Here is a 17,606-nt window from a genome sequence, read left to right on the forward strand (position 1 = left end):
TGTGTGGTCCCCGTCATATAACTGCTACATTGAGCAGATTGAAAAAACTCAAAATAAATTTTTAAGGGTGGCGGCTTTTAGATGTGGTTACAGGAGACAGGAGTATTACTATCAGTGGGTCAGGGATAAGCTGAACTTACCCACATTAGAGTCACGAAGAACATTACTTGACTTATGTTTTATGCATAAGGTTTTAAATGCTACTATAGATTGTCCCGAGTTATTGTCTCTTTTTAAACTTAGGGTGCCTTCCAGATTGAATAGACAATCAGAAATATTTTCAGTCCCATTCCACCATACCAATTATGGCATTAATGAGCCAATTACACGAAAGGCTTGAAGTGCTAATGGTCTGTCAGGACAGATAAACTTTTTTGACTCTAGGATAACATCTTTTAGGGGGCAGTTAAAGAATATTATTTCATAGGGGCTTTAATTAATTAACTCATCTACACCTTTCACTGATTTATAGATAGTTTTGTATCTGAATATATATGTTTGTATGGGTATGCTATGTAATACTTTTGTAAATGGATTCCATTAAATGAGAGTAGCAGCAGATGTTTTAAAACATTCAGGGACAGTTCACAATTTAACTACAAGATTGTTTATATGTTTAAACAGACAATTAAATTAGAGATTCCCCCAACAGTTGACATCAGGATGCTTGTTTTTTTTTTGTTTTGTGTATGAACTAATTAACTAAGAACCTTCTATTTTTATACATTGTGAAAACTTAGCAGCTATTTTATGTACCTTAAACAATCTTTTCTTGAGGTATCAATAAATTTATATAAGTAAATATATACAATTATTTAAATAAGTATTTTTTTTTACCTAAATAATCCACTATCCACTGTAGAGAATTTACCTTAATAGCAGAAGAGGTATATATTATTGGGTAGGTAGATGATCTAAATTTTTAGAGGTGTGAATCAGTCATTTATAGAAACAAGTTTTTGTGTCAAAAAAAGTGAACTGAATAACTTTGTATACTTACAATACCAGGTAAGTCGGCGTATTTTGATTTTGGATTAGCCATTTCAGACATAAAGGGAATCTTCCTGAACTTAGAAACTTTCGATCCTAAAAACCGAAATTTAATTATTTATGAAATTTTTGATGTTATTTAAGTTTTTGAAGGTCAGCTGTGTTGTGCCACAATTTGACAACAATGACAAATGACAGATTAAGTACTGATTAGAGGTATGTCTAAAATCGCAGTAAACGTAAAGTTGTTGCGTTTTTTCTTGGGACCGGGTGTTTGATACAAATTATGTTTGTGTTGATTTTTTACAGTATTTTACATTGGGCATTTGAATTATACGTTCCATTTAAGCATTTAAATTACAATAATAATTAAACCGTTAATTTTTTAAACATATTCAATACTAGCAAATGAAGGAAAAGGTAGTCGCTCTCCAGAGTTCTCTTAACTTAACGAACACATGCCTCTAGATGTATTGTCTGTAAGATTTTATTACTTTTGTCACTAATACCAATGTTTATCTGAATTTTAAGACTTTTATGATGTGTTTTATATAGATGTGGTCGGTTTTTAGAACTCATTAAGATTAGAAATTTATGATTGGATATTTCAGTAGCCGACATGCATAAACATTGGTTTAAAGATGTTTTGCATTTAATTATTGTGGAGAGAACGACAACCTTGCTTAAACTTTACAGTTCCACTCCTCTGCAATATTTGGACTTCTACACTATTATTAAGCAAATAAATGTATGAATTGCAAAAGAAAGGATATTATAGTAATTACAAATTGTTGAAAGTTTAACCCCTATGGCGTTTTCTTATGGCGTAAATAAATGATGTCAGCTTTGCAGCCTTTGAGTTAAATATAAGGTTTAAAGCTTATATTTAGAAATATCCTAGACATCAGTAGCGTCTTAAATAAACAATCAGTATGGCGGCTGTCTGTTTTATTTTAAAAATATTTAATTATACTCCTGAAGTATCCAGAAATTCTTTAAAAATGTACTAATTATTTCTGTAAGGACACTTCGATATAACAATTTGTTTCGTATTCCTTACAATTCGACAAAGTATAAATAGCATTTTTGCATCGATAGAAACTTGAGACTATTAAACGAATATGTAGAAAATTCCGAATTATTTAACTCCAGTTGAACTGCTTTTAAGAATTCTTTTATAGGTGGCATAATATTATGCTTTTATATTATTATACTTCATTACTACAAAACAATACAATAGTTCTTTATTAAAAATCTTTAAACTTACAAATAATTTCTTAAAATAAAAATAAGGCACACAAGTTCTACAATAAATAATCAAAAGGTATTTTAAAAATCAAAATATTTTTTGTACGAGTCGCACTTAAAATTAATGTTGGAAACTTTTAGGATAAAAAAGTAAAAACACAGAAAAAGCTTAAGCGTAAAAAAATCTACAACTAATTCACACATAAACAACTAAAACACATTGGTAATTAGCTAAAAACAAAGTATGAAAAATTCTATAAAATATTAATTTTTCTTTATCGCTCTCTCCTCCATATTGTTCTGGTGGATTTTTTGTTTCTTAAACACAAACAATAGTTATTTTGTTCTCAAAGGATACTATGAATCTGCGTTATCTAATCTCGCACGTTTTTGAATGCCACGATATTTTCTAATGTATAGTGCGGCCGATTTACGGCCAAGGATAGAAATAAAACTTAAAATTTTTAAATTATATATTTTAATTATGAAAACACATTACAGAAACACATATGTGAAATCAAAAAAGAAATAAATCTGCTACTTTCTGAAATAAGTGGTGTTGCGTAAACGCATCAACGGCCTATGATATTGCCTGTTAAGTGATGTTGCCGAAAACAGTCAGCGTGTAAATAAATAGTGCAACGCTCACAAATATACATTATTTGACTTCTACATATACGACATCTTCAGGAGTCATTCCTACTGATTACATGTCCAGAGTGATCAACCCTCACTTCACTGGGTGGTTCTAATGGAAGTGGTCTAGCGACAAAGGTCTTTGTTTTTAATAAGCGTACGGCGATAAATTATTTAAAATTCAGTTGTGACATTTTATTGTGATTCACCGTGTTGTAGAGTTTCCAGGAATTGACAACAGTACTGTCTATTGTATTTTTAAATAGTGGCCACCACCATTTCTTACCCCTCATACCGATTCTATAATTTGCAACGCCATTATCATGCAAATCTACTCCTTCCATGTATTTATTATATCTTGAAATCCGGTGATGCGAGAACAGCGTAATTTATGACGTAATTAGGAAAACCCTGGTTTAACTAAGCCCCGGTTTTAAATTTTATGGTGTAGTTTGGAATGTAATTAGTGTTAAAAAAATACAAAACTTTGAAAATAAAAACATTAAATAGGAGTATATGATTTTTAAAAATGTGCGGCCATATACAGATCGTGTTTTCGTTCGTTATACTCATAGGAAACCGCATAGAGGCGAAATTTTGCAATGTCGCGCGTGTACGAGTGCTTGCGATAGAGCACCGCCCCGGCCGGCCCGAGGACGGGACGGGATTAGTAAATCTCGGGATCTGACTTTCGTGGGAGCTGCGTCATTTGGCGACAAAATGTCCCAAAATATTGCGCGAAAATCCAGCATTTTTAAAATATTTATTCTAATGCGGGTTTTACAGACATGACAATGTGTAAAAACCTCATAGAATAATCTTAAAATATTTAATATGCATAATATGCTGTGTTTTGCATAATAAAATTAAAGCATTATTCTAATAAAAACTAAAATATCAACTCTGATAAAAATATAATAAAAAATCAGAAATAAAACTCTAATAAATAAACAAACTTAACAACATATCATTTTTTAAATAAAAGGCTCAAATAAACCGCCTTCTTTCGCTAAACAAAAACTTAACCTATCGTAAAAGCTATTTCGCACCTCCAAAAGAGTTTCAGGTAAAATGGAATTGGCATCTTCGGCAATTTTATTTCGCAACTCCTCTAAATTTGTTGGCCTACTAAATTCCTGCTTGTAAATGGTCTGCTTAAGGTAACCCCACACATAAAAGTCATTTGGAGACAAATCTGGAGATCTAGGAGGCCATTTAATATCGCCAGCCCCACTAATAATGCGGTTAGGAAAAGTATTTGTTAAAAATTCTTTTACCCTAGCCGCGTTATGAGCAGGACAGCCATCTTGCTGAAAATAAACCGATCCCAGGTCTACATCAGGTAGGATTTGAATGGCAGGAAGAACTTGGTTTTGCAGCAACTCAAGGTACTTTTGGGCGTTTAAAGTGCCATCAATAAAAATTGGCCCTATAACATTGTCGCCCAAAATACCTGCCCAAACATTCAATTTCTGAAGATACTGGGTACGAAACTGAAAACTTCTGTGCTCGTTTTCCTGAGACTAATAACGAACAATGGAGGGATTGAATTTGCCATGTAATGGAAAAGAAGAGTCATCAGAAAACAAAATATTTTTTATAAAATATTCGTTTTCATTTGCCTTTTCCATCATGGTTTCACAAAATTCCATTCTTCGCCACTGGTCTTCAGGAAATATTTCCTGAGTTTTTGAATACTCGAAACATTTGTACCCATATTTTTTCCACATACGAGCAACAGTTTTATTGCTCATTCCCAGTTCCTCTCCAACACTTCTAGTGGACCGTGTCGAATCAATTTCTAGGGTACTGCAAACCATTTCTTCCCGCCGTTCTATATCCTGGACCACTTCAACAGGTGGTTCTTGACGTTTTGTGTGGCATTTTTTACAATCTTGAAGACAAAAAGATGTCTCAAAATTTGTAACCACATTTAAAACCGTTTTTGCACAAGGAATCGGTCTATTCTCAAATGTCACTGAAAACAAATCTCTACATTGTACTGCCGAATTGCCTCCATAAAACCATTTAATTAGTTGAACTCTTTCGGAAGGGGTGTATAATTGTTAAAGCGTGTTTGCTTTAATTTTGTCATGTTCAGAGCTAACCTCGTTTTTTGAGAAGTTTATTATTTCCATTATTTACTCTTCTGTTACAGGGGACAGGGTTATTATATTTTTAGTGTAGGAGCTAGGGAAGTGGATATTGTCATTTTTTGAAATCGTATTTACCATCTTAATCCCTATACCTGTAACGAAATCAATAAATTTATTGGCGATATCCAGGTCTTTAGAATAAATACCACTTTCTGTTTCAATTCTCCTAATGCTGGATACTGTTGCTTTATTATCGTTGGTTGCCTTTTCTATAATTTTCCACGTTTTTCTTAAATCATTTCTCGATTCAAATATGTTTTATTTGTAAATGTTGTTTTTAGTACTTTTTATTATTTTATTTATTCTGTTTCTTAGGTCTTTATAGACATTTCTAGCTTGTATATTGTCTGGATTTCTTGTTCACTATTTTTATTGTTTATCTCATTCTTTTATAAGTTGTACAATATTGGCTGTTATCCAGTAATTTTTTTTCTATTCGGCTTACTCACCTTTGTGGTCCTATATTCTGTGGAACGGTTTATATGATATTTAATTTTATTTATAAACTTAATAGCCAATGTGTCTGCATTACTTTTAGTCAAAACATCAGACTATTGTTTCTTCTTGAGGTCCTGTAGTCATTTAATTGAATTTATTTGTTTATGCGTTGAGTTTAGAATTAATAAAGTTGCTAAGTGATCGGCAATAGACGTTTTATTTTATAGCATCTGCCAAATTTATTGTCCTTAATAAAGATATGGTCGAATATTTTTACCGTTGAAGATGTGACTCGAGTAGATTTATCAATCAAAGGTATGAATTCAAAGCTTGCTGTGATATTGAGATATTGTTGGACAAAGATATCCTCAAGCCAGGGATTGATCAAGAAAATATTTTCAGGGGGGTTCATTGAAAAAATCTAAAATTATCCCCTTACGAATGACCATTTTGTTTTGCTGAGTACAATGTAAGTGCATGGTAAATAATAAGGTAAGAGATGAGCAGTCCACATACTCCATAGTAACCTAGAGAAAAATACTATCTGTGTGTTACGTATTCTGACACTTCAATGAACACTTGCTATTGTTTGAGGCTAACTGCCTGAATAATAATCAAGAATAGATGTAATAGCAGTCATTTCAACAGATTAAGAGACAAAATGACATTCACTCAAAGTATAGTGATTTTCTACGACTATTTTTCTCTGTATTCTGTTGCATTTTCTGTAACTTATTTCTCTATGTTCAATCTTGATGATTTTTCATCGATATTGCATTAACCTATAAGTTCAATGGAATGTGTCTGAAAAAAGATTGTAGAAATATCAAAAATCGAAAACTACTACAGACTACAGTTGAAATTACAATAAAATCATATTTTTGTATGATACTGCGAAGTACAACAAAATTCGATATCTTTTTCATAATTTTATTTCAATGCATAATCTTCAATACAAATCAGTTTTTTCGATAAATGATTTATGGTATCTAGACATAAAGGTTGACGTCTTGAGTGTGCTTCTAAATCAAGCCACAGGCCTACGTGAGATGAATAGCTACAATATAATTCACTCGATGATCATTGAAAAATGAAATGTATAGTCAACAAAAGCATTTAAGCGTTTACAAAGTAATATCTAGTCTTCTTTTCTTTATTGCAAGTATATCCAATATTTTGTCACTGGAATATCACGATGAATATTGAGTAAGGCTAACCCATTGAGTCGTTCCTCTCCAGTCTTGTTACGCAAATACGTCTTCAATCTACGTAAAGTTGAAGATGACCGTTCACTTGAAGCTACTGTGACGGGCAGTGTGGCACTGATTTGAAGGAGCCGATAGATATGTTTGTAAAACTGCTCATCACACAGGTCAAGAGCATCGAGAAATGTTTCGGTCGCTCCCTGACAGGAAGTTTCACGCAAAATCTGAAACAATACATATATTTTTGTATAATTTAAAAATTTCAAATGGAAGTTGCAGAAATTCGAAAACTACTCTGTACCTTTTCCACATTTTCAAATCCGATTTTATTTCTTCATTTGTCTCAGTAAATTAACTTAGCCATACTTCTTTGAAAACAGAGATGGTCTTGTCCAATTCAACCTCATCAATCTCTGCACATTTTGCTGGGATAATATTTTGTATCTTGGAAAGCAGATCTCGTTGCTTTAAAAATCTTGTTTCAAGCTCTTTAGAGTACTTATCTAAAAATGGAATGTAGATTGATCGCCTATAGTACTCCTCAGCATTTCCAGCATAGTTGTCCCGATTTTTCTGACGTCCTGCTCGTCGAGGAACCGTCAGCACGGTCTCAATCGATTCAGCAGTCTGTGTCGTTGATTCAAAAATTTCTCGTAATGTTTCGTCTGCCCTTGTGCGCATGTCCTTTATTTCATCATGGACATCGTTCGCGTATTCAATGCATTTACTTAGATCACAATGTCCTTTTTGTAAATTGAGACTCAAACTTTTAGTTAATCCAAAGATTGGAGTTGAAAGGTTGGAGCACTGCCAATAAAATTATGAGCTGTGGTGTTCGAATAGAAGCAAGTTGCTCATTTGGCTGCATACCATCAGGTTTTACTTTCAGCTCGTCCATTTCTTCCAGAGTGGAATCAATGAATCTTATGCTATCGTAGAACAGGCTAAGTGATGCGAGATGTTCAATCCAACGCGTTTCGCAAAATTTCAGAAGACGAGTTTGCTTGGCACCAGTCTCCGGTTCAAGAATGGTTTTCTTTAAAATAATTCCAGCCTTGTTACAATTCCGAAAGAAACTGACGACTTTTTTGACCGTCCCCAAGCAGTTGCGAATCGGTGCAATGTCACATGCGTGATAGTTAGCCAGATTTAAATTGTGGTTTGCACAATGAAAATAAGTACCTTGTTTTCATCTAAACCTGCATTTTTAACAATAGCTGTACATCCTTTGAACTCTCCACTCATAGCTCTTGCTCCATCATAACCTACAACAAAGATCATCATCAGTATTGTATTATTTTCTCCTTTGAACATTATTTATGACTTTAAAGTACACTGAAATGCGAATTCACGTTGCCCCTTCATGTATTGAATCTCAATGCCAATTTTTTTCAACGATGCTAACAGTGTATTAGCCAGTCCTGCGCCTGTCATATCCTCTACAGGTACAAAATAGAATAAATCTTCTCGTATGACGTGTTTTCCTGCAACTTTTCGTACATACCGGCCTCCAATAGAAAATTGTTCTATTCCACTTATATCAGTCGTTTCATCGGCAGTGACTGCAAAACACCTCATCTTATTTACACGATTTACTATTTCATTCGTAATTATCTCCCATCCAGCCTCGATAATTTCATTCTGTGTCTTATAGCTTAGATAGGTTGCATTAGCCGCAGCCGTGATCAAGTGGTTTCGCAGAAATTCATCCCCGCACTCTACTGCATAACGTAGGAGAGCTCTAAAATTTCCATCCTTATCTTCCTGCATATATCCATGGACATAGCATCATCATTTCGACGACCTTGAAGGGCTATTCCTTGTCGACAACAAAATAAGACTGCACGGATAATTGACACCAATTTCTTTCTGTTCTCGATCTGCAACTTTTTTGGGCTTACATCAATGTCAGTAATGACATCGTTCTTCTTGTTTTCATAAATGAACTTAAAGCGCGCATCGGTGTTGGCGTCGTCGTGATACTTTGTCGCCGCATGTTCTTTAAACCTATCTAAAGCCTTTCTTTAATTTTTCCAACGAATTTTGGTGAGCGCCTTTGAATTTTCATGGCTGCCTTTCCCAACTTGCTCTTTTGCAAATATTATACACGATTTACAATACGCTGCATCTTCAACTGCTAAGTATGACAGCCAAGGGTATGTTCGCAACCACGATACCTGGAATTTGAGATTTTTACCACTAATTGTCGATGCCGGAAATACAAAAAACGCATCTGGTGTCCATAGATTTGCTAGAAGTTGATATTTTTCTGCATCGTTCAATGTTCTTTGACAAAACCGTTCCACGTCATTATCTCGATCTAGCAACTTTTACGCCTTCTGAAAGTTAACAAGAAATGAATTTTAGACGTTGAGCTCATTATGATTCGGATTTATATTAAAAAAAAGAATGCCTAGAGAAATAGGTAGAAATTATTTCTCAAGGCATTCTTATACTTCGGTATTATTATACTTCGTCAAAAAATGAAACTATTCAAACTTTACTTCATCTGTCTCTTCTTGTTTTGATCTTTTTGCTGGCGTTGATTCTTCGGCTTGTTCATTATTTGACCGGAACTGATTGATCCGGATTCTAATTCGCTCTGAGGAAAATTTTACCAGAATTTGTCTACCTTTTCTATGTTTTTTCTAGTTCTATAAACGTCTTTGATGTCCTCCCTCTAAACATTAACTTTTATTGTTTTACAGAAAAGTTTTTAATTTCTTTAGTTAATTTTTCTTAAGGCCTTTTTTCCAATCTAAAATTTCTAAGATTTTTGCATCTTAAGAATGAATCCGTTTTGTCCTTTTATGACTTAAGGGTGCTGAGTTCGTCTTCTATACTGGAGATTCTGGCTTCATAACCTTTCAGTTTTTATTCAAATTGTTGTTCCACTTTATTGGCATTTTCTATTATTAGGGTATTCATCCAATCCTGATCAAACTTCCTAATTTAAGTGTCCTTTACAATTTCCTCAATTCTATCTTCTTGCATTTTTGTTAGCGTTGTTACCATTTTGGTCTAAGGTGTCCACTGCTCCATTTATTATTATACAGGGTGTTTCAGAACTATGGGATCAAACTTCTAGGGGTTGTTCAGTGCAATAGTAGAATCCATTTGAGTATAGGAATCCATGTCCGGAAATGTGTCACTAGGCCACTACGGCCCTAAGACGGGTTTAAATTTAGAAGAAATATTAAATACCTAAATAGGATCTAGTGCATTTATTTTTACCTTTTAACCTAAATAACACCGCAAATAAATTAACACCGCACATGATTTCGGCGGACTACACTAAAAATTTGATCCTCGTTTTAAATGATTTCAAATGCTGCTGTTTGACGACGACGAAACAGTGGGCTGCCAAGGCAGTTGTGCATGTAGGTCTCCTGATGGACCCGTCATGCCCCACCGGGGGTTACCAGAGCCCAACGGCCTTAGAGAAACCGATAAGGCTCTCTGGTCTGAAGGACTTAAAGTCGCTCGGTACACTGAAAGTGTTACCCAAGTATTTGAACCTGGCGCGCGTGAGTGCTGGGCACTCCCCGACTACATGGTCAACGGTTTCATCCTCCTCACAGCACCATCGGCGTTCCGGGTTGTCCGCAATACCGATAGTATGGAGATGGCTTCTTAAGTGCCAGTGACCGGTTAAAAGACCTGTCACGCCGAATTTCGCGTCTTTTTAGGCGTAGTAGATTTTTGGTGAGACAGGCAGAGGGCCCACCTATGTGCGCTTTGGCCTGTATCATACCAGGGGACTCAGTATATCTTCGGTGGGTCCACTTGTCCAGCAGACCCTTCATTGACGCGACCGCAACGCATTTGGCGATACCAACTATGGGTTCCTGCCCCATCGGCACATTCGCGGATCCCAGTCTGGCGAGAGAGTCCGCTTCCTCATTACCTGCATGGCCTGCGTGGCCAGGTATCCAGACGAGCTGGACCCTGCATCCAACCTGTACCAGTTTTTTCAGGAGTTTTATGCATTCTAGTACAAGCTTGGAGCTTACCTTTGCGGCCGTGATAGCTTTAATGGCAGCTCTGCTGTCCGAGCATATTGATACAACTGTATTGCGGTGTCCGCTGCTTAGGATTTTCTGTCCACATTTTAATACAGCGAATACTTCGGCCTGGAAGACAGTGGCATGCTCCCCCAGCGAGCATGCCCTACTGGTACGTGGGATCGCACCAATAAGCCCTGATCCAGCTCTGTTATTCATTCTGGAGCCATCTGTGTACCAAATGGTCACCCTATTTAGCAATGTAGGTCTGTTGGAATGCTGCCACTCCTCTCTGCCTGCAATGTGCGTCACAAATCCCTCGCAGTCCACAGTCACTGGAGCCATGAAGTAACTGCCCATAAGAAGAAGAGGACATTCCTGTATGGCCCGTGACCAAATTTTTGCGTGACCGGTCTCGCCAGCACGTAGTTCGCCGAGGACGTATAGCCTGTACGCAGTGCTCATTGCCTCGAATTGCACAACGAGGTCCAGAGGCGGAAGGCTCAGCAGAGTCTCAAGCGCTCTAGTTGGCGCCGTCTAGCTCTAATTCTACTGGAGTTTCGTAGACTAAAGACTTTACATGTCCCCACAAGAAAAAATCGAGGGACGTTAAATCGGGACCTAGGAGGCCAAGAAACTGCTTCACCTCTGGCAATCCAACGGTGCCCAAACCGCTGTGCCAAATACCCGCGTACTTGTACAGCAAAGTGAGCCGGCGCTCCATCATGCTGAAACCACATTTGCCGTTTAACGTTTAGTGAAACATTTTCAAGGAGTTCTGGGAGAACTTCCTCCAAGAAACGCAGATAAATAGGTCCTGTTAACCGTTCCGGTAGAAGGTATGGCCCAATTAAATAATCATCAACAATGCCTGCCCATACGTTGACAAACCAACGATTCTGATGTTTTCTTGGAAAAATTGCATAAGGATTTTCTTCGTCCCAAACATGGCTATTACTACTATTAAAAATACCGTCTCTTGTGAAAGAGGCTTCATCGGTCCACAAAACATATCGTAAAAAATTTGGTTGTGCAATGATGTGATCCAGAAGCTATCGACAAAATTGAACTCTAGGATGATAATCGGCTGCAGTCATACCTTGAACTTTCTGGAAGTGGTAAGGATGGAGTTGTAGCTCGTGTAGTACCCGCCTGACAGAAGCGTTACTCGTATTCATATTCTTAGCGACGTCACGTGTGCTATTTGATGGTTCATCGGCAACTCGCTGAAGCACCTCTTCTTCAAATTCGACCGTTCTTACGGTTCGAGCAGCACCAATATCGCGCATCTTGGTCTTAAACATGCCTGTCTCAGCGAGCCGCCGATGAACCGCAATAAACTTTTTGTATCCAGGATGCGTCGTTCGGGATAACGTTCAGGATACAACCGCGATGCTGCTCGTGCATTGTAGTTTGTTGCTCCGTATGCCAAATGCATATCCGCCAATTCTTGATTGGTAAAGTTTTCCATTAGCAATAAATGTTTACAAATTCTAACCTATAAAATTTTTAAACATGACATTGAGAATTGACATTGATAAGCGTTGATTTTAAACAATTGTTGTCATGGTATCATGTACAAAAGGTAAAAATAAATTCAGCAGATCCTATTTAGGAAATTAATGTTTTTTATCAATTTTAACGCGTCTTAGAGCCGTAGTGGCGTAGTGACGCATTTCCGGACATGGGTTCCTATACTCAAATGGATTCTTCTGTTGCACTGAACAACCCCCAGAAGTTTGATCTCATAGTTCTGAAACACCCTGTATACTACACATATATAATATTATTTTTAAAAATTCTTTGAAAAATGGCGACTTAACCCTTAATTTTATTAAAAAAAATAAAATATTGCGGTGGCTTCCCTGATCCCCCGGGACCCCAGACCATAGGTCCCTTGCGTGAATGAAATCTGATCTCCACATTTTATTTCTTGTTTTTTAGGCTTGCCTATAATGGATCCCGCCTCAAAGACATCCAAAATCTTGCGGACGAAAAAAGCAAATAGAGGAAGCAAATCGGACAGTACTTTGGAAAAAACATCGAAAACATCATGTGAATCAACTTTAGGGCGGCTAGCCCAAATAGATCTCGCCAAGTTTTGCCCTAAGAAAATTTTCTTTATTTTCTTCGTAGTAGAAGAAAATGATGTAACTGCTAATTTACTTAAAGAATTAACTGAAGCCAACAAAATTTTTGAAGAATTGTCATCATTGAAGTTAATTTCAAGGGACGAGATATTCCACTTATTGGATGACCAGGGACTGTTTCCAAATACTTTAAAGTCATTGCTGGATAATGTTGTGGAAAACGTAGAGCTATCAGAACAAAATATTTCGACGTCTTTAGAAGTACAGCTTTTGAAGCTTAAATTAATTCAAGTAATGTATGAACAATACGTTAATGAAGTGAAACGAAATGAAAAGGAGCGAAATTTAGAAAATACTTTAAATATTTTATCAAAGGAGTGCAAGAAGAAACAGAAAAAAGAAGATAGCCCGACAAAACTTGAAACAGACGATAAAAATAAGAATGTACCAAAGGAAGACTCAAAAAAAAAAGTCAAAAATGATAAAACTAAAGAAAACGCTACTGACGAGGAACTAGATTATACTAGTATTCCTTTGCAAAACGATGGTATCTCATATGAAGAAAATATTTTCGATCATATTGGTTTCTATTGCTTAACAGGATTTTATAATCCTAGCCTTATAACGGAATTGATTGATCTCGTTAAAGTGCCGGTTTTTGGAATTGTAAAATTTTCATCAAATCATGAACTTCCTGCAGAAACGTTACAGTTTTTTTGGAACCAAATTAAACAAATGTTTTACTACAACACTTCACTGTATAAGCTACTAGAAAGTACCATTTTAATGGAGTTTAAGTCTGCTAATAAGGACAATATAATACAAACCCTTGAAAAGTTTGTTTTCACTCTACGCAAGGTTGTAAATGTACTGCTAAATTATCACAACTATTTACGAAACCTGCAAATCAACAAATCTAAAAATGAATATGTTCCAACACCCTTACCTTGTATGTATCAATATGAAAAATCTATGAGGCATATCCCCCCCGAGTGTGTTAACGCCGTTCTAATATTAGACAGCGTTTTAAATGAAGTGATGAATAATTTAGAACCCTCTTGCCTAACCACTACCCCAAGTCAAAGCTTATTAACCAAAATATCCAGTAAATCAATAAGATGCTCCGATCCTATGTACGATTTAAATGCATTTTCCATTGAAAGACGGTCGCAAGGAAGCATAAGCACTGTCGCCAAACCTGTAAATGACTTTTTGGTAAATGCAGAAGATGTTTTAACTAAGATATTAAAATCTTATAAAAATATTGGGCCTAAAATTGCAGATATTATAGAGAATTTGTTAAAGCTTCTACCAGTACTTCAAGGGTTAAACGATTATGGGCCGCAGGTTGATGTATTACATTTGCATGATCTAAATCCTGCTCATTCTGATAACTTTTATCAAAAAGACGAATCACTAAATAATTTTTTGTACACGTTTTTATTTAATAAGTTTTCTCACCAAATAAAATTACCAAATAGATATCCTGAATATCAATTAATGCAAAATATAACAGCTTTTGATATTAATAAGTTTTTTAAGAGTTGCCAAATTGAAACTCAAAATGAGCCAATTGATTCAGAAGATAATTTATATGACGTATCCGTTGTGCATTTCAGGTGGAAGAATAAACTGGGTCGAAAACAGTTATTACAAGAAATTTATAAAGCAAATGATGCATATATGTACGTCGATAGAAAATATTCACCTGAAACTGATAACTTTTTAGTTGTCTTTTCGGATAAATTAGACGAATTTGGAACTAATACCAAATACTTTAATATAACTATACGAACGCCAATTTGCCTCAGAGATTTTTGCCGATATATTTTAATTGATGATGCCTCTTGGTTAAAAAATAATTTAATTAAAATAGATGAAACTACATATAAGCCTGTTATAGATGAAGCTTGCCTCGGAGCACAAAAAATTAAGACACACTTAAAAATATTTCATGAATACGCCTTTTTACTGGACGAAAATATTGCAGAGGATATCGATCAGCATATTATTCAAGTAGAAGGCGAAGAAATCAGTCTTCCCACTACGTTACCTGATGTAAAAAGTCCAAATTTTGTTGATATTATTAAAGATCTACAAAACATACCTTCAAAAAATTCCATTCGCGAAGAATGTGAACAGTCAAATAATAGTGAGAAGTTATTAGCCTATGACCTTGGAAGCAATATTTTTAGACTTTCTGGTAAAATAATAAGATTTTCAAGTCATGACTGTGCGTCATTGACTATTGATAATACAGGGTTTTTACAACTGCCTGTAAAATGCAAATTTAATGTTTCTAGTGATGACAATGTGCTTACGGTTTTTTCGAATGAATCACTCGCGTTATCTTCCGAACCTTACATAACTTCTTTGCGATTGAATGATGATACTCGTTTAAGCTTTATTATAAAAAAGGTTATTCCAGCAAACTTATTAGAAAAGCACGAATCTACTACAAAATCATCTACAAAAGAACAAATAGAAGAGGCAGACATCTTTATTACAACGGCTCAGTCACAAGATGATTCCCTAAATCGAACCAATGAACCTGAAGTGCATGACGATGAGATTAAATTACCTGAAGACCCTGATAATAAACTTCCTTTAGTTTATTGTGTTGATGAAGATTATATCGAGAATTTGCTTGAAGGTAAGAATCTTGATGAAATTTCCACAAATGAAAACTATGAAGAGTTGATTGAAGCATTAGTGAATGCTACTGAAGAAAGCGATGAAGTTTATAAAGTTAGTCAAAAATCTAACTACCTAAAACGTAGGAACAAGGTTTTAAAAGTGCCAATAGAAACTGCTTTTAAAAATATTTTATCATTTAATAAGATCATAAATAGTGAACTTAAACCATATAAAATGTACACCAAACGTTTTGAAACTCCATATAAAACTGAAGACAAATTGGACCGTCCAGTAGATTTTCGCGTATGCTTGCCAAATGGATTATACATAAGATCTCATTCTTGTGCTGTAGGTAAACAGGTACTTATGATAAAACAAGAGTATTCTGATAAGAAACCGGATATTGCAGAGGTACAACATGAAGAATTTAGATTATTCAGTAACCAGGGCTTAATTCTTATTAAGAAAATTAATGGCAGTATTACCATTTATAAGGCTAATGGAGATATCCTGGATTTTAAAAAGACTACTGATGCTTCAACTGAAGTTGATTCGACCCGCAAATGCCATTGCTCCACAATTGATGATTATAGAAACAAATTAATTAGACTATTGAAGGATCAAGAAAATTGTGATTTTACAACCAGTAGAAGAGCTCACATTAAAAGTAAGCACAATCATATTTATGATAAAAAAATATTAAAATTACTTGAAGAGTTTGATGTGCCATATATAAAAAAATCTTTAATAAAATTTGATGGGAGCCGTATCAAAATCCAAGGAGATAAGATATCACAAAAACAACTTTATTACATGACATCTCAGCAAGATTTTTTTACTGGAGAAATATTGTTCGAAAGGGACGATGATTTTCACAGTATATTTGAAAAAAGTGGATCTCAAAAGTGCATTTTCCCTGACGGTACCATAATTTCGAGTTTTATTACGGATCAACTTATAGATGATTATGTTTTTGTAGAGCTTAGCTATCATTATGAACATCCTTACTATGCCACTGTAAATTTTAACTTTGATACTACATTTGAGATACACTTAAGTAATAAAACTATTTTAAAAGAAAACTCTAATAAAGATGGATTTTTTGTAACTATGCCAAAATGCGTATCAGTATCAGTCACAAATGAAGAAATTGTTTTTGAAAAAGGATGTAATAATTGCCAAGGAAAGTTTAAGGCCAGGTTTGATATGGAAAATTTTACGAATAGGTCATGGAAGCCAGAAAATAAGTTTTTATTAGTAGCTGATAGTTACGACAAACAGTTGTCTAGTGATTATTTAGGAAATTGCACCAGAAATTCTTCCTACCTGAATGGTAGCATTAATTTATACAAATGTAACCACTTTATAAAAACAAACTATAAACAGTGTTTTGTAATTAATAAGGATTTAAGTGGTATTAGGCTACATACTAATGATCATGTCAGATGTGTAATGAACGATTTAACTAATACTCCTAACGCTTTTTTGGAAACTTATAGTAACTTGTCCAGTGAAACTACTGTAACAGACTGCCGAATAAAGTATTATCGTAGTTTCGCTGATAGATTTTATAATACTATCGAAGATCTTTCAAAGTATTTGAAAAGATTCGCCGGTCCGATGTATGTTCATTACACTGAATTTCGTGTATTTGAAAGAATTTACCAATCAGCAGATGAAATTTCCTCGCATTTGGCAAATGTCCAGGAAATATTCTTTAACAATGCGTTGGATAATATGGGCGATACCAGTATTGCCAGTAATATTTCCAAACTAATCAGTGTTATGGAAGTGTATAACAGAACACATCAGCAAGAAGTTGCTAAGGATAAAATCGTTAAGGAAAGTAGAAGAAGAAGACATTCCCGTGAAGAAAGTGAGAGAAAATTACATCTACCTGAGTGCGCTTGTAACCAGGAAAAGTTAACTGTTCAGGAAAAGATGATAAAATTGAAAAATTCATGTGCCATGTATCGACAAATCATACGAAATAAACAGATTCCATCATATTTTAAGTCGGCGTTTTGTGAAATTCTTAAATAAATTTATTTGAATCATACATATTGTTTTTCTTAATTTAAATTTATGCCAGTCAGGTCTCGTTTGTGATAGTGATGTCTATTCCGTTAAATGCTCTTTCTCATGCGGTTAAAGAGTTCCCCAAAGAACAGCCCTTCTATGGGTATCTTGGAAAGATATTTT

The 17,606-nt window shown here is 35.1% G+C and overlaps 2 protein-coding genes across 2 annotated transcripts in view; one reads left to right on the top strand and one right to left on the bottom strand.

Annotated features, from left to right (window-relative positions):
• The window catches only part of LOC126746065 (dynactin subunit 2), a 57,706-nt gene extending 56,538 nt beyond the window's left edge, over nucleotides 1–1,168 (bottom strand). Inside the window, exon 1 of the mRNA XM_050454161.1 lies at nucleotides 1,001–1,168. Coding sequence (XP_050310118.1) covers nucleotides 1,001–1,051 — 51 coding nt within the window. The 5' untranslated portion in view covers nucleotides 1,052–1,168. The remainder of the gene's footprint in view (nucleotides 1–1,000) is intronic.
• On the top strand, nucleotides 908–17,463 carry LOC126746064 (uncharacterized). Its single transcript, XM_050454160.1, has 2 exons — nucleotides 908–1,008; nucleotides 12,622–17,463. Exon 2 carries the CDS (start codon nucleotides 12,633–12,635, stop codon nucleotides 17,445–17,447), a length of 4,815 nt encoding a protein of 1,604 aa, XP_050310117.1. The 5' UTR covers nucleotides 908–1,008; nucleotides 12,622–12,632; the 3' UTR covers nucleotides 17,448–17,463.
• The last annotated feature ends 143 nt before the right edge of the window (nucleotides 17,464–17,606 follow it).

The sequence above is a fragment of the Anthonomus grandis genome, chromosome 17, assembly GCF_022605725.1.
Source record: "Anthonomus grandis grandis chromosome 17, icAntGran1.3, whole genome shotgun sequence".
In the NCBI taxonomy this organism is placed as follows: Eukaryota; Metazoa; Arthropoda; class Insecta; order Coleoptera; family Curculionidae; genus Anthonomus; species Anthonomus grandis.

Bases quoted from the DNA above. Each gene is read 5' to 3' on its own strand.
- LOC126746064 (XM_050454160.1), top strand. From the start codon at position 12,633: ATGGATCCCGCCTCAAAGACATCCAAAATCTTGCGGACGAAAAAAGCA.